We start from the raw sequence: 18,116 nt of genomic DNA, 5'->3' as shown, positions 1-18,116 counted from the left end.
AACATGTGCCTTCAAATCGCGTGAATAAGAATCGCAACACGCAAATATGAAAAGCTATGTTTGATATTAAAATCGTGTGAATAAGAATCGAGATATTAGCAGATTCCAGGCTTGGGACCTCTAAAAGGCTTGTCAGAAGCAGAGTTGTTTGAACTATGAAAATCGGATCTATCTGGAGGGCTGGTAAAAAATTCGGAAAATCTTATCTACTGCGTGTAAAAGGGGAGAAAATAGGTAAAATAAGTAAAAATGAGAAAAGATTGGTAGCTATGTAGATTGAATTTTCTGTTTCTCTTTGAAAATCGGTGAATTTTCTGAAAAAGCGGAATACTTATAAAAAAATTAAATTTTTAGAAAATCTGAATTTTTGATAAAAAAGCTGAAATTTAAGAGTTAAAAGTGAAAAAAGCGGAAATCCGCTAAAAAGCGGAAAAATCTCATCCCTGTTTATAACTCTGATTTTAGGCAAATAATATTTATGCGCAAAAAAATATTTTATGATTAGGATGCCGTGAGACACGTTGAGCAACAAGTTCGGGAACCTCCGGTCAAAGTCATATTTTTATGCAATCAGTTTAAATTCGGATCAATTATTTTAATTTGATTGCATGTTTAAGTTGTTTTCTTATGCCTTATGACCAACTAAAATAAGAAAACTACTAAAAAAAATTAAAAAAATTTTATTTTCTATATCTTAAGTAAATTAATGAAATAAAAACTACTTACCACCACTGGTATAAACTTCTAATTGCCTATTAATATTAGATTTATCGACTAATGAATGGAGAACGTTTAACACACTGTGTACGTTCCACACCTATAAAGTTATTGAAAATGTAAGAAAAAATATAATCAAAACATATTTAATCCATACACTTCTGAAAAATGTAAGGAAACTATGTTACATATCAGATTCTTAGTTTTCTTTTTTTTATTGTTTAAAATATGACAATGATTAAAAAAAGAAAAAAGTTTCAAAGTTTTCAAACATTTACTTAAATTACTGTATGAATTATCAAATCAATAAGCATAAAAAACCATTTAGTAAAAAAGGTTTTTTTATAAATCATCATTTTAAATCAATGATACAGTAAAAATGATATAAACCACATACAAAGAACACTATTAAAAAGATATTACTTAAAATATATCTCTAAATTCATAATATTAGTAATTTGTAGTCTTTAACTTGAAAATAAGACATTTTCACCTAGATTGAAAAGAAAAAAGAATTCTCTTTTGCTACACCGATGCAGTGAAAAACAATAATACAAACTGTATTAAGATACTCAATGCCTGCGATTTACATATTTTTATTATCTACTCATTATTATTAAAAAAAATACTTCAGTAATTTATTTTTTAGGTTATTATGAATATGAGAAAATGTTACATTATAGATATTAAGAGAAAAAAATTATATTTTCTTGTTTCTTTTTTTTAATTTATTTAGTATATTTTTATATTATTTATTTAGGCTTCTTTAAAAAAATAGATTAATGAGGAATTTTTTTACACCCTGGTTTTAACCAAAATGTTTCGACTGACAAAAACAAATAAATTAAAAATAAACATCTAAAATATTAATTCATAGAGAATTCTATTAATATTTGAAATAAAAAAATAATAAAAATTTTTTGACTAAAATTTAACAGCCAAAAACATAATAACTTAATAAATAAATTGTCTTACTATTTGCAGCCTTTTTTTTATATATATGCAATTGGTAAATATAAAATGAAAAAATTAAATTGCATAATAAGCTCCTTATTAGTAATAAACTTAACAGAATTTTAGAAGAAAAAAAAAGGAAAATTAAAACAATTACTAGCTACTGAAAGTTTATAACTATTAACTGTCGAAACAAAAAATACTTTTTAAACAAACTGATCTCAGAAAAGTTTCATGATCTGAACTTGTGCATTAGAATTAAATGAAAGAACTTTTTATGCCTTCTTAATGTTTTGAAATTAATATTTAAACAAATTATTATTTGTGAAACATGGTAAATAAAAGTAAACCCAACTTACCTTTGCATTTTGCCTTAATTGCTCCATTTCCTCATTGGTTCTTTTGTTCAACATGCTTTGATAATGACTGAAATTTTGAAACTGAAATTTTGAAAAATTTAAATCGTAAGAAATAAATCAAATCTAAATGATTGAGAACTGAAATAAAATAATAAGACACAAGATGCAATTTTAGAATCAACTTAATCAGTATCACTATAAATATGTATTTTACATTTTATTAACATATATATTATATAAATATGAATATTATATATTATTAAGTATTGATAACATAAAACATTTTCTCCACAAATTTCACTTGTAATATGTTCACATTGAACACCATAAAATTGTTGTAACACTTCTTACAAGCATAAAAATGCAAAAAGAGGGAAATAATAAACACTGCCAGAATATAAAAAGAAAATGTATAATATAACATGCTCCAAATTTATTAATTTAAATACTTGATACTGCTTAGAAAAAAATTAAATAATTTAGAGGTTCAAAATACCTAATTATGGCAGAAAAAAGTCAAAATTCCAAAAACTAGAATTTTACTCACTATTTCTAATTATATTGATATATATTTTCACTGTATGCAACACGTTTGAACAGACTTAATGCATCCTAAAATAGTTTTTTAAAAGGAAAAAAAACACATGTAAACAAAATGTACATAATTAAAAGAGAAAACAAATGTATAGTGCATTATTTTGGGAAAGATGAAAAAGCTATTTTTAAGAAACTTTATTGTTACACAAAAATAAATAAATATTTTACCTCTCAACTAAACAATAACAATAAAAAAAGGCCTCACATTACCTGATAAATAAATTCATCAATAATTTCCCACAACCATTGATTTGGCAACTCTAAATGCACAGGATCATCAGCACCTTAAAAATAAAAAATAAAAAAAATTAGAAAATCACTTTGATCAAATATGAATTTATAATCAAGGAAAATGTAAATAATTTTTGAAGACTTACTTAATATAAGATTGAATAAATGGCAATAGTTGTAATATGACTCAAATCTGTCTGCAATACTAGGACCACCCTAGAAATATAAATAGGACTTTTGCTACTAAAAATAGATAAATTAAACACTACATTTATCGATATGCAACTTTGAAATCTAAAAGGTGAATGAAAAGTAAAACTTACGCTCACTCGGGCATACAAATGTCTGTAATATAATTCTTTATAGAGAATCTCAAACTTTTCATCTAAAAGAGAGAGAAAAGAAAGATTTATGAAAAATATTTGCAAAAGGATATGTTGCAATGTAGCTTACTTGATAAAAACATTCACGTTTGACTTACCATCATGAACAATATTAGCAATATCTTTTAACAAAGGCCAAGGTGTTGTTTTGTAAAATCTTTCAGTAAGCTTCACATAACTAATTAAAAAAATTTAAGATAATTATAATTTATAAAACAAATAAGGAATAAAGATGTAACTGATGGAAAAACGTTTCAGTTTAATGAGTTTTACTCAATTTTAAAAAACATACTCTTCAAACATAATTTTCATGACTTAGCGAATGCATTAACTGCATTAGATTTTAAAATTAATATAATGATTATAGCATATAATATATGATATACAGGGTTGCAAAAAATCCACCTACCCAGTAAAACCCGAGCGGGTTTTACTGGGTAAAACCCACTCTGAAAAACCCGCTGGGTTTTTCTAAGATTGATTTCTTTTTTATCCTCTGTTGAAATATATATGTAGTCTAGCCTAAAAAAATTAACCTATAGTAAAGAAATTAATTGTGTTGGAGAGTAGAGAGTGACCTTGCTGGCTAGATTTGACTGTATGGCCATTGATTAATCAGTGCCTTTGATTCGCTTTCAATGCAAATAAAAAATTTTCCTCAAATATGTGTCAAGATTGAAATATAAATAAAAAGTAATCCTGTGTTAAAATAAGTTTTAAATGTGCGATGTATGTGAGTACATAAAACATTTTCTATCGTGATGTCAGAAGAAATGTTTTTCTGACTTTGGCATCAATTTATTTGTATTAATTATTAATTACCTATATGTTAAGTCAATTTATAAAATTAAACTTATTATTAATATTAAAATAAGGTACTTATCCCTGCCCTCTCTTTCGAAGAAAAAAAAACCATTAATACATGAAAAACCCAGTAAAACCCACCTGGGTTGGGTTTTTCTAAAAAAACAGGTTTTTTGCAATCCTGGATATAACCTAGTGATATGATATGTTATAATATGATATGATTAAAACCAGGAAGTGTAATCAGTAAGAGTATAAATGACATGAATACCTGTTTTCATAAAGGCTTTGCAACTCATAGACATTGCCATCACTGATAGCTTTTGCTAGATAAACAAGAAAACTTCGTATAACTTCAGGCACCTTGTAACTTTCTGCCATTTGCCTTTCATAATCCATATCTAATTAAAGGAGGAAAAAATAGATATTCTGAAAATTTATTATAATAAAATACTAGTTTTAAATAAATAAATTTGTATATTATTTTTATAATTAAAAGAAATTTTACAGATGTTGGGCAAAACAATCTGCTACAGTGTTCTTGTTAAACAATTTTAGAAGAGCGGCCTGTCCTGCCTGCCCTTTGAGCCTTGTAAATGTGTCCTCTTAGTCAATATAAGCCGTCATCTCTCAAAAGCACTGCATTCCATTTTATATTCCATTTTGAAAAAAATTTTATTCCCTGTTTAAATAATTATTACACTCTGGTAAAATTATTTTTTTTGTAAGTTTTTTTCATTTTTTGAAAAAATTTAAGCAAATATTATCTTTTAGCGTATCTTTAATTATTTTTATAAACTACAAATTTTTCTTTTACTTCAATAATGAGAGAGAATTATTTCTAGAAATACACACCTAGAATATCATAAGAATGTAATTTAAAAATTCTTTAAGATCAAATTCAGTTAAAACATAATACACATTTTGAAAAATTTTTACAGTGGAAAGTGAGTGCCATTTCAAAACTTAAAGTGCCCTATTTTATTCATATAGATAACTTTGACTGATACCAATTTAGGTTTTTATGTAAAACGAAGAAGCATTCTAAGCAACAGATGGGAAACATTTTGAATTATAACTGGTTAGATAATAACTGGATAAAATTTTATTCATTTTAAAAGAATGTATCATTTTAACTTGAAAGGAATTTTTCACAAATAATTAATAAAAATGTCTGAGTTACGAATGTTTAATATGATTATAATGTGCATTTGAAATATGAAACATAATTTTATTTAATAGTTTTTCCTTACCAAAATAAAAAGAATATAAAGCTTTTGTAAGAAAAAAATTTAAATTTTATTACCGTATATTCCGGCGTATAACGCGCACTTTTAATACAAAAAATAACATTGGAATCTACGGGTGCGCGGTATGCGCCGAATATAAAAAAATTATGGATTAAAAAAATTTAAATATAGAAAAATACTTTTATTTTAAAGAAATAACATACCTTTACCTATATACTTCATTGATTTTCGTTATTACATAAATAGTTCATTATATTTGTCTTCTGCTATCAATTACAATTATTAAAATTTTTTTGTATTACAATTACAATTTTTTTTTTTTGTATTATCTGTAAGGTGGGACCTAAACATGTCCCACTCTAAAAGACTTTGGGGTTTTCTAACGCAACCAGGATGGATTTGACAGATGTTTTTTACCCACAATTTAACACCATTTTTGTCCATCCAGAATCACATTATTGCTGTTTCAATTCTACCCTCACATACATGTCAAATTCAGTTCTTTTATTTTTGCAAAAGATAGGGAAAAATACTTTTTATTTACGATCTTGAAAGACGAGATATTGCACATGTACAATCCAAATTTTCGTCCGCATTATACGAAGAGTATATGTTAAAATTTAAAAAAAATTAATTAGAAATTACGGGTGCGCGTTATGCGCCGGAATATCCGGTATATGTATAATAAATGATTCTATACTTTACACATGTGCAATCTTTTTATGTAATCAAACCAAAACATGTTAAATAAAGCTACCAAAAGCCTACCTCCATGAGCATCCAGATCATGTGTTCCGTGATAACCATATGAATCATACTGTAAAATGTAAACAATAAAATTAGAATGAGAAAATTTTTATAAAAATATCTTTTCAGGGTTAAAAATACAAAATATGTAATGGAAGAAACAAAAACCTTCTCCTGTTGTTACCTTGGTTTTACACTTGTAAAATGACTGTCAAAGCTCATTTTAAGGAATTCATTTTTATTTATTACTTTTCAAATTTTATCTTGCCCCTAACTCATTCAGTCTTAAAATTTATTTAATGGAAAGAAATCTGCCAAAAGACTTAAAACTGTCACCCCTAGAATTCGCAGGCAGTCTAATGAAAATTATGTGGAGAAGTGTCCCTTTTCATCCATATCATATATTTTCCAGTTTGAAGTTTTCCCAGCATATAATATGATTATGGCACTGGTATCAGGTCCGAAAAGTATATTTAAAATGTTTGCGGTATTTGAGATCAAGTTGTTTGTCACAAATCCAGAGTTAATGAACAGGTAAGTGTTGTAAAAGTCCAAATGATCCCTAAATACAACAAGAAGTAATTTAGGTCAAAAATTAGAGTGCACGAAATATAATTTCCTCAAGATTAAATAAACTCACTGGAAATGCCATAAATTAAAATTTATCAATAAAATTGAAGAGTCTATAAGGGTCTGTCTAGGTTTTTCTGAGAGGTACCTATTTTGTGAAAATTTAGACATAATTTGTGAAAAATTAAAAATTATATTAAAAAATCAACACAAAAATATGGTAAAAATATGAATTTAAGGGATACAATAATAAAATTTTAAGAAAAGTATTTTGTGAAACTTCCGTTTTTCCTAAAGATGAATTTGTGAAACTACCGTTTTTCCTAAAATTGAATTTGTGAAGGTACCGCTAAACGGTAGTAAATTCGGCCTGGACAGACCCCTGACTCTAATTAGAGTATTAGGGGAAAATATAACTGAAAAATATAAGACTTAGAAAAAAAAAGATTTCAAGCTTATTGATTAGGACTCGAACTATTATAAGTGAATAAATAAAGTTTCGATCGCTGTAAGAAGTTCTATTGGTTAGCAATTCAAAACATTTGTACAAGATGTTCTAACTATATATTTAAAATGAGGTTATGATTAATATAACCTTTATAATACTCACTTCATCGAAATATTCTTCCGAATACTCCATTTGTGATTTCTTATTTTTATCCAGGATTGCAAAAAAAAGAAATTTAGTTAATTAAAGTTTTTAAGATGACAACTCAGATTAAAAATTAAAATTTACAAACACGCAAACTGGATAAAGTTACGGTTATAAAGTATTTCCAGAAGCTTTGAGTTATTAGTTTGAATTGGCATATAGCTCGCATTGAGAGACAATGGGCGTAAACGTTAAGATTTGTTTGTTGATATGATTTGCTTATTTATTAATCATGCAAAAAATAATAAAACAAAATAAAATAGCAGGAGAACTCCCCCCCTGACAGTGTTCGACGTTTATTCGTTAGAGGAAAATTGCTGTAGGTGTAGTTAATTTGCCTCGATGGACATCCATTCCGCCCTTCCTCAAAGAGGCTGGAGTGAGTACACTAGCTTCACGAAATAAATAGCTTTCAGCAAAATTCTACTTAAGACACCTTTCCCCCTATCATCTTCTTCAGCTCCCTCCATCCCTTTTTCTATAAGGTAAAATAATACCACTTATACAACTCAGGCATAAATGGACGTTGTTGTCTCCAACTCAAATACCTTCAAATGTTTAAATTTATCTTGATAATTTACCATTCCGAACGGAAATTTACTCCCGCTACAGGTTCGAGCCTTTTTTGAAGAGTTTCGCCTTCGGAATCTCAAATTGTATTTTTCTGGAAACAGATGGATCGAAGCAATGAGACAAAACTGGCCTGGAAATATATACCTCCAAAGGGTAAACGATCTCAGGTCAGCTTCCTCCTCATACACCGGTCTTTAACAGCCGAGGACTGGCCATTTTCTTTGCCTGCTCTCAAATACTGTGTTGCAAGCAACGACCACTATATCGGTCTATCGAACAGCCGTTCGATCCGAACAGCCTGTCTATCACCAAAGCACCCGAAAATCTCTGAGAATCTCTCTTCTTCTTCTTGACCAAATTACCAAATCAAATCAGACAGTGAGATCTCTCTTATTTAGCTGAGTTCTATTTCACGCAGGAATAAAAGAAGATGAACAAGCAAATCAGCTTGCCAAACAAGCGCTAAACCAAAATATCATTTAACATCTTTCATCACCTCAAAATCTTAGACAAGCCTTTATTAAGAAAAGAGCTCTATGAAGAATTCAGTGCATGAAAGAGTTGCAAATACTTCCTTTTCCTTTCTTTACTAATCAGCTCCCGAAATCTTGATGTTCACCAGGCTTAGAACTAAATCTCTTCTGAGTAATGTGATTTACACAATTGCAAATTGATCCCAAGCTGAAACTTCACGTACTGCGGAAGTTTTGACGCTAACGATAACTTCCTTCTGGAATGTCTCTCATTCCACTATGGTCGTAAGGAGCTTTTCCAATTCTTATCTCTTCAGAATACAGCATTTACTGATATAGTGAACTTGTTCTTTAATCCTCGCACAAAACTCCAAGATCGCAACACTCAAATAAGTCATCTGGGAAGAAGTTCGTTCCATGTCTTGACCCTTCCCTTTCCTCCTCTTTTTCTCAGTTGTATGAATGGTGTTTTCGACACTAGGGAACGCTGCATGCCGCCTATACCTCCGGGTTACTGTTTCCGGTGTATTTTAAAGCCATTGGGCTAACAACGTGATCATTGTGTTTTAAGATTCTTGCAAACGTGAAATTTGATTACTTATTACCTGTGTTTACTATGCAAACAATACTTGTGTTTACAATGCTAAAGGTGCTAACACTACCGTAAGATGGTGCACAGCTTGCAACAAGAGCAAACAGAAATAAACAAATGGAAAGAGAATAATCAAGACTGCCAAAAAAGCGATTTATTCAAAATCTAGCAACCATGTCACCTTTTTCAACAATATATCTATAAATAACAAAAACAAAGTTTCACTTCAAACTCACCAAAATTACATTAATATAGTATGAAATGCGGCAAATTTGAGCTCAGAAATTATTTAATTTACTGTTTGTCTAAGATAGGTACTCTGACCGCCACTAAGTCTGCGGCAGTCTAGTGCTATGGAAGCAAGAAGAGGGCATTTTAGGGAGGGTAGCTTCGATGAAGAGGTCTCTTTTTCTCTCGCCGAAACCAGTCCTATAGGACTGGTTTCGGCGGGAAGAAAACTACTAGAAAAGAGGGACCCCGCACCCCTACTTAAAGTAATCATATCTCGTTACTAAAGTCACCGCCACAGTTCCAGGCGAATGTCTGGCAGAGTACCTATCTTAGACAAACAATACTTCTCTTATTGAAAACGAAATTATCCGTTTGAAAATATCGCCTCTCAGAATGAGCTGTAGTAAGCAGTTGCAAACTTTCTAACCGGAACTAGAGCAGGTATTGAGCTCGAGATTGTTATTGACGAGTATTGACGCGTGTTTTTTTTGCTTGGTCTCATTTGATTCGTAAAGAATTTATTAAAGAAATTTATTACTTTTACTCAAAAAAAATTATGATTTAAATTTTTCACATTTTTTTCATATTTTCATTGTGAATTTCAATTCATTGTGGACATAGAATAATATATTTGTATTCAATGAAAAAGTCCAGAATTTTTTTTTTTGAATCACATTCCTTACCTTCGACCTTTGTAACAATGTTTTTTGTAACTGAAAATACCAATCAACAAGGGTGAAATCAAATACATTTTTGCGCAAACAATCTCGTTCAGAAGAACAACAAATCAAGAATCAAATCGTAAAATATTGTTTCTTTGACAAAGAAAATTACACCATATACTGTGTAAGATAATGGATAATGGATGCTATGTCTCAAAAGATTAAGCTTGCTTACTTAAATATATTTTTCATCTCTACCTCTTACTAGAACAATAAAACAAGGGGAAAGAGAGAAAAATAATAATAACCGGATAAAAAACCGGAAAGCCGAAAAAAGGGACAAATATTTTTTTAAAAGATCCGGAAAATAAAAGATATAATCTTTTCCTCAGCCCACTCGATTATATCCGCAAAAATTGTATTGACCATAGGAATGCACCACAATATTTTCCACTTTCCAAAAAATTTTTCGCATTTGCTTGTCAAAAATATTTTTTTTTAATTTCCACGAAGTATTTAAGAACTATGTTTTATGTAGTTTTCAGTTCCTTACTGTTTCGCAACTTAAAAGTTTTTAATCTATGAATCAAGATAGAAACTAACATACTTCCATCCCCACTTTGCACGCTAATGGTCAAATCATGTGAAGTGTTGCCATAGATAAAGAGTTCTGGTCTGCGTTGTCTATGGATGGGTGATCGTGTAAAGCTAAGGGTGGTGGAGCTAGTGGTAAAATTGCTCTTTCAAGACTTCCGGGTTAATGCTTCCGATATATTTTTATGCCGCAGATTGAAAAAACGCGCCATCATATTATTGCATCGTATCTTTTGCAGTATTTCACATGTACCGAGTTCTTTCTTTCAGCCTTTAAACTTCAGCATTATCATATTAATATTATAATCATTAGAATATTTTCTAATTAGGCTAACTTAAAAAGATATTTTTAAAGATATTTTTGGCGACATTTTATTCAAATGTAGCCAAATAAGGGATAAAATACAAAACATGGCAAACCTTAAGAATTATTCACAATGAGATATTAACTTTCCAAAATTTTTTTTGGCCTTACGACCTCTGAGAATCAATACATTTCTGAAAGCTCTTATGAATGGTACAATTATGTTTAGATTTGAACCCAAATTACAATAACAAAACTGCATAGAATATTAGACTTGTTCACACATCGCCTCGTAGTCATAATATAAGCGGAGGGATACACCGGAAATTTTCTAAATTTCTTCCGGTTTAAGGACGCTTATTATTGTTTACATTAGACTCATTTCGATCGCCGATTCTTCAAAGCTCCAACCCGTTCTGACTTTTAACTCTGCTAGCCATTTGTCCCTAGCTGCGGTCAGTGTGCGGGTGGGATGCCTCAGGGATGTTTCTCAGACCGTCGCCAATAACCCAATGTGCAGGTCTAGTGCGGCGTAAATAAACTACAACAACAACATCTGCTAGCTACTTAGCCTCAACCACAAGCTTTATTATTGGAAACACAAAGCTATAAGCTAATGCAGAGTGCTTGTCACACTTTTCTGCAATTCCTCTATCAGTCCGTCCCTGCTGCAATCTACTATTTTAAAATGTATTTTATTGCGGGAAATTTGGAAATAATAACTGTAAAAAAGAAAAGAAAAAAAACATTGATTTTATCCCTCCTTAAAATTTGATTCAATCTTGTGTGGCATTTATACATTTAATAATTTTACGAACAACAAAGTGTAAAAATTTTGGTTGTTAAATTAAAATTTTATTACTTATGACACCCTACGTTATTTTCGCTTTTTGTTAAATGTGCGTTTTGTTTGTATTAATTCACGTGATAACTATTTAAATGCGAACAAATTTTATCGAATCTTAAAAATGGAAACAAAAAAGTCGCCTTTTTGTAAATTTTGTTAAATCTATCATTTGAAGGTAAAAATTACATTAAGATGACTCTTAAATTATCTAATAATAATAATTATTTCTAAAGTATAAAAAAAGTTAGTTCATTATAGTCATACTTAATAATAAATGTCTTACATTTATGTTTGTTTGAAATGTTTTAATGTCCAAAATATTTGCTGTATTCATATTCATTGATATTTATGTTTTATCCATTTTTTCTCTAATTCTGTCTCTGAATAATACATTTCAGGTCAAGACTTGATTAACATAAAGAACAAATTGACTTGAACCCTTGACACTATTTTTCTGGGAAATTAAATCTATATCTTTTATGGCAAATTAAAAACTTTGTTAGCAACATTTTGTAGATTTATTAGCTTTTTTTGACAATCTAAGAGAAAACGTTATGAATTCCAAAGATTTAAACAAGAGCTGAGAGTACACAAATTTAATTTAGAAAATGAAGGAAAGAGAAAAAATTCACTCACACTGAGCCCACATTTTTCCTATTCATGCTCCATTCCAAGCTGAACATTTTGCTAAGCTCCCTGCTAATTGGAAAAAAGCATGCATTTTAGATATTCCTACATAAATTAAAACTTTTCCCAATGTATTATTTCATAAAACAACATTTCTGCAAAAAATTAAGAAACTACATTGGTTGGGCAGTTTAGCACTCTATTATTGAAATAAAATTTTATTGCGTAAAAAATGAGCTTAACTCTTTTATAAATCTTAATTCCTATCTACTTATGTGAGAGTGCCAGGTAAAAAACACTTCTGCAGCGAAGACAAGGCTGCTTTTTTTTTATTTTTATTATTTTTTAAAATTTTTATTTTATTCATGATTCTCTAATTCCTATATGAAAACATAAACACAGAAATTAAAGTGTCCAATTTTACTCTATTGTTTATATAATAGGTTAATGCTAAAATTTGGAGCTAAATGTGTTTTGAGTTTAAAAAGTAACTAAAATTTTTGTAGAACTTATTTTTTTTGTAAAAATACTTTTTAAATTAAAGTGTTGCATACTTTTATGTATATATTTATCCACAACTTTAATTAATGTTGTTTCTTTCAAATTTTTCTAGTTATATTTCATCAATAAATTAACAATGGAATTACAAAGTTCAGTGAAAGAACCTATTCTTGTATATTGCCATGTACAATCTGTCACAAGCAATGTTTCTGAAATATGCCTTAATGTAAAAGATAAAAATACTGTTGTATTGCATCCGGATGGAACTAAAAATGTAAAAGATGTAAGTATAATTCTTTATTCTGCTTTTTTAATTCATTATTATTAAAATCATAATATATTTCAGTGCTTACTAAATATCTGACCCAGAGTGATAATTTAGAACCTCAACTTTTCCTTTTCTTCTTTGCCCAGTTGTATGCAAATGTATTATGTTTTCCCTTTCGAAAACAATTTTTGTTGGTTTTAGGTTTGATTTGTTGTTTGGTTGTTTTTAGGTTTTCAAAAATTTATTTAAAAATTTAATGTTCAGTGTAGTTTTAAGTTCCAATATAGCTTTTAATCTTAAAACTGCTTAAAAGGTTTCAAAATCAAGACATATACTTACATACTTTCTATTCATGTAACTGTCCACATGTTTATGCTGAAAACATAGCAAGTATAGCCATAGGTAAAGAATTCTGGTAAGTCCTATAATACAACTAATTTCAATAACCAATTTCAAGGAACACATAATCTATAAATGAAACAAATTTTCATTGGTATTTAATATTTAAAAAAAACTTGTTTATGTTCACTTTCCTGTTTTTTGTTTCTTGATGTATTGATAATTAGAACAAACAATGTTGTATTACTCAACATATTAGTCTCTTAATTCTTTCCCATCTCCTTACAAGTTGAGATGTCAAGGTTTGACTATATCTCTATATATATTTTTGTTTATTTGAGTGAGTTTTAAATCAAAATATTTCTGAAGCTTAAAAGTTGCTTGTTCTGTATTCCTTAAAAATCTGTTATTAGTGTTACTCGGTATCATTTTGCATTAAAAGATGCTCATAGTTTTGTTATTTGAATTGTTTTCTTCTAAAACTAAGAGTTATTCTATCTATTATGTATCTCGATCAGATTTTTTTTATTCTTCTAGATGTTTTAATTCTAATTCTGCCTCCGTAATCTCATTTTCTCTCTATAATGCTATATCATCACGTTATTTTAAAGACGAGTATAAAAAGATTTGATTTTCTTTTTCAGCTATAATTGAAAATTTTTCTTCATTTTTTCAGATAATGCTTGTTTGTTTCAGAATTAGTATCACTAAAAATAATGTAGGGGATGCAGGAAATAGTTGGTCTCATTAAAAAATTATGTGTGATTTTTTTATTTTTAAAACTTACTATTATAACTTTTTCTTGTCTTAATATTTACAAAACAGGGTACCAATTAGGCCAGAATGGACCTTCGTCAACCTTACATTCATTTCCCAGTTAGTCTTTTCTTACAAACCTACAGCTTGATTAGCCATCATAGACTGACCTCCTTTTATCATTCAATTGATTAATCTCCTATAGTGGATTAGAATTAAGTATAGTATTTAGAGCAGGGCAAGAATTATCCGTTTGGCAGTTTGCTATTAACTATCAAATATTTAAATCTGACAAGTATAATCTTTTAAAATGAAACTAGAATTCAAATTGAATTATTTATGTTTGAACAAAAATGTTGAGGTATACATTTCTCACCTATTGCTTTTTGAAGCATTGAAATTTTAAAAGCCCATTAAAAACTAAACTAAACTAAACTCAGCGGCGAAACAGCCCATAGAGGGCCAAGGCCTACTATACCCATCTCAGTTTTCTTGACCTTGGGCTCTAGGGTGCAGGAGCAGATGTTCCGATCAGGTGGTCAGACGAACGCGGAAGCCCCAGTGTTTAGTTCCCAAGCATGCTTGGTACTTATTTATCTACCCACTGAAGGGATGAAAGGCTGAGTCAACCTTGCCCGGCCTGAGGATTGAACCAGGGACCTGTGGCATGACAGCGTGAAGCACTACCGCTCAGCCACCGGGCGTCCTTAAAAGCCCATTATTTTTGGTTTAATATTAACATCATTGAAATAAATGTTTCGATTTTTACGTTTCTGCATTCTTTTACAGTTTTGGTTACTAAAAAGTTCTTCATAATGTTTTAAAAATAGTTTATATTTTTCTTGAATGTTAAATAGTAGCGAGCACAACTTTTAATCTGGCAAGTATCTTTATGACTTGTATCTTTCTAGGAACATTATTTTTTCTCTCAGGTGTTTGATTCAAAGACCACTCAAAAAACATTATTTGATCACATTGCTCTGCCTATGATAAAAGACTTACTGCGAGGAAGAAATGGTAAGATATTAATTATAATTATTTATACATCGTTGTTACTCAATAGTTTGTGCTAAATATTTTTAGATACAAACATTTTGTTAGATTCATGTTACTCAAATTGCTTGTTTTATATCTTGAAAGTTTTTTGTGAATGTTACATCAGTTAAATGTTTGACCAGGGCTATCAATGAACTTGAACTAGCTACTATATTTGCAACTTTTTAATTATGTCTTGAATTTTTTAAAATTTTAATATTCAGATATAAAAAAAAAGATATGAGAATTGAGCTGTATGGATATTTTTTTCTTGCTTGTCCATGTTTTCATCAATGGTGTTGTTAAAATATATAATTTTTAATGATGTTAAAAAATCTGAATTTTATGAACTATATGAAAATATGTAGCCTTAACTGTGAATAGCTTTTAAAAAACAAATAGGATTTACTATAAAATCTGTGGAAAATTGAGTACACATGATTACAAATTGAAAAGTTACTAGTCAAAAGTATGATTTGAGATTTGTGCATCTTCAAGATATTGTTTAAAAATTGGGATTTTAAAAACCATGTGAAAGTTTGTCACAATAACCGTTAAAAAATTGAACTGAAAACCATATGAATTTACAAGGAAGTCATGTGTTGAGCATATTAAGAAAGAAATTATTGAAATTTGCAATGCAAAATTTGTTTGCTGTAATATTGTATTTAAAATATTGAGTATTCAAACACAACTAGGAAATCCTTAGCTCATAACTGTCGACAAAATGATTGAAAAGCCACATAGATTCGCGAGGAAATTGGCACCGATCAGGCACACTAGGAAAAATTGCTATTCAGATGAGGGACTCAAAATTTACCTGCCGTGGTAATATTATAGTAGAACTGTTAGAATTTTAGGAACCACTTGGAAATCCATTGTTATAATAAGGTATAAAAGGTTTTTAAAAAACTACAGATTCTAAGCAGGTTTGTGCACACAGTTTTGATTGAGTAGGTCAGAAAACTTAGTTATTCAGATATGCAACTCAATATTAACCTGTCACGTATTAAAAATATCAGGATTTTAAAAACTGTGAAAGTCTGTAGCTACAACTAGAAAAATAGTGGTTGAAAAACCACATGGATTTATGCACTTAGTTTTTTTTTATGTCATTATAATTGATTCAAATATATTTCAGCAATATAATAATATCAAAGATTTGGTATTTTTACCACGGTAACTGTGTAATTTTTATCTAAGGCTCATTTGTTTAAAATTTTCCTTTAAAATCTTCTGATTTTCATAGTTGTCCTGATATTTCTAATAAAAATATTTTTTCCTGATTTTTTAGTTTTTTGTCCTGATTTTTGTGTGTTCAGGACATTCCATTTTCTAAGAATACCAATGGGGAATTTCAATAAATACATTTGAGGATATGAAGGATTTGAATCGACACCTATTCATTTTTTAATTAATTCGAGTTGAAATTACAAAATTAGATATTTCCAATTTAGGAGCAATCTACTAATTAAATTCCTGGTTTAGGCATTTAGCCTTACCCATATGATTCATTGTTTCAACCTTTTTGTGAATTGAATCATTCTATGAAAAAGAAAGCAAATTAGCAGTTTTACATTACTAAGTTTTGATATTGAAGAATTCTGGGGTTGTATGAAATTTTATTATTTTGAGAAAAAGTACTAACAAATCTTGTTGAGTGATTTTAAAAATGATCAATTCTAGCAATCAACAATACAGTAATTATATTATTGAATTTACAAGTGGTAATTGAGGAATCATCTATTGAAATTACTTATATACAAAAATCTTAAATGACATAGTCTGTGTGTTTTCATTTTTAAATTATTGAATCCTGTTTTAAAATTATTTGATTAGAAAAATTGTGAAGTCAGTTGAAAATTTTAATTCTATATTATTATGGGGGAACATTAAGTATTTGATGCTGTTTTTTTTTAATACTATAATAATTTTTTAGTATTGATTTGAAACTTAGAATTGGTTCTGTATTGATAAAATTTTACTGGAAATTTTTAAAAATTCCTAATTTAAACAAAGTGATTCTGAAATAAAAAATAATATATTTTATTATTCTTTAATGAAAATTGCTTTTATTGATAAATGTAGAGCAAATTACACTTTTTTCTTTTAAATTTTTTTTGTTATTAAAAGTAATTTGGTTAATGCATATTGTTCCTGAAGAAGGTCAGGAATTTTTAAAAAAAAGTTGTTCTGATTTTTTATTTGGCCCACTTTTAAGCCTGAATGCTTCAGATCCAGTGGATCAAATGGAACTTCATACCATGCTATAATAAATGCTATACAAAATTGATTCATACCATGCTATACAAATTTGAATAAAAAAAAAAATGAAAAAAGAAAAAAATATGTTTTCTACTTTGTCTGAAATTTTTTTGGCTGCTAAATATTCTTCAAGTTCTAGAGACCCTGTGTAAGATTGTCATTTCTAACATTGACATCAATGATAATCATTGTAATCAGTGTTATCTACTATTTAAATTTTTTTCTTTTTGCACTTGTTATTTTCATCAACAAAGTTGTTATATTACACTTCTATGTTATCTTGTTGTGTAACTACCTCTATAAATATTAAATACCAATTAGGTTAGGTAGGTATTAGGTATTGGAGGTACCTTTTAATAGATGAAGGTTGACATATTAAGTAATTATAGCTCCTCAATGTTGACATTGATGGCTGGTCCACATTAAACTGTTGATTTGCTTAAAAATAAACCGCTCAAAGAAGAAAAAAATCCGGTGAAGTAAATAAAGTCTCCCGATCAATAAACAATATTGAATAAAAAAAAGTAATGAGCGAAATGCTATAAACAAAAATTAAGAAGAAAAAAAATGAGTGAATGTTATTAAAAAAATGAAAATATAATGAGCAAAATTTATTTAAATCAGCATGAATCAACTAGTGATATTCGTTCATCGAATTCTATCGCAGATAAAATTCTGGAAAGGGAGTAATGTAGCGTAACTACAATTATAAATATTGAAGACCAATTCACTAGTATATAAGACATGTTGACTTGATTCCATCTTGAGGTACCTTTTGATAGATG

The 18,116-nt window shown here is 28.9% G+C and overlaps 2 protein-coding genes across 9 annotated transcripts in view; one reads left to right on the top strand and one right to left on the bottom strand.

Annotated features, from left to right (window-relative positions):
• Window positions 1-7,378, bottom strand: part of LOC107450534 (eukaryotic translation initiation factor 3 subunit l) — a 22,252-nt gene extending 14,874 nt beyond the window's left edge. The window contains exons 1-9 of the mRNA XM_043039978.2: window positions 7,223-7,378; window positions 6,064-6,112; window positions 4,317-4,446; window positions 3,340-3,419; window positions 3,182-3,243; window positions 3,005-3,074; window positions 2,838-2,911; window positions 2,031-2,111; window positions 727-817 (exon numbers count right to left, since the gene is read on the bottom strand). Coding sequence (XP_042895912.1) covers window positions 727-817; window positions 2,031-2,111; window positions 2,838-2,911; window positions 3,005-3,074; window positions 3,182-3,243; window positions 3,340-3,419; window positions 4,317-4,446; window positions 6,064-6,112; window positions 7,223-7,252 — 667 coding nt within the window. The 5' untranslated portion in view covers window positions 7,253-7,378. The remainder of the gene's footprint in view (window positions 1-726; window positions 818-2,030; window positions 2,112-2,837; window positions 2,912-3,004; window positions 3,075-3,181; window positions 3,244-3,339; window positions 3,420-4,316; window positions 4,447-6,063; window positions 6,113-7,222) is intronic.
• Window positions 7,379-11,405: 4,027 nt separating this feature from the next.
• The window catches only part of LOC107439113 (kinesin-like protein KIF23), a 43,558-nt gene continuing 36,847 nt past the window's right edge, over window positions 11,406-18,116 (top strand). For 6 of the 8 annotated variants that reach the window (XM_071181369.1, XM_071181368.1, XM_071181370.1 and 3 more), the window contains exons 1-3: window positions 11,406-11,531; window positions 12,781-12,951; window positions 14,943-15,048. In XM_071181369.1, the coding sequence (XP_071037470.1) occupies window positions 12,805-12,951; window positions 14,943-15,048 (253 nt within the window). In that variant the 5' untranslated portion in view covers window positions 11,406-11,531; window positions 12,781-12,804. Of the gene's footprint in view, window positions 11,532-11,594; window positions 11,716-12,780; window positions 12,952-14,942; window positions 15,049-18,116 lie in introns of those variants that run through there. The other 2 variants (XM_043039976.2, XM_043039977.2) reach the window with 2 other exon arrangements.

This window comes from Parasteatoda tepidariorum, chromosome 5 (assembly GCF_043381705.1).
Source record: "Parasteatoda tepidariorum isolate YZ-2023 chromosome 5, CAS_Ptep_4.0, whole genome shotgun sequence".
NCBI lineage: Eukaryota > Metazoa > Arthropoda > Arachnida > Araneae > Theridiidae > Parasteatoda > Parasteatoda tepidariorum.
The sequence above is the reverse complement of the archived record's forward strand: the minus strand, read 5'-3'. Positions and strand labels throughout refer to the sequence as shown.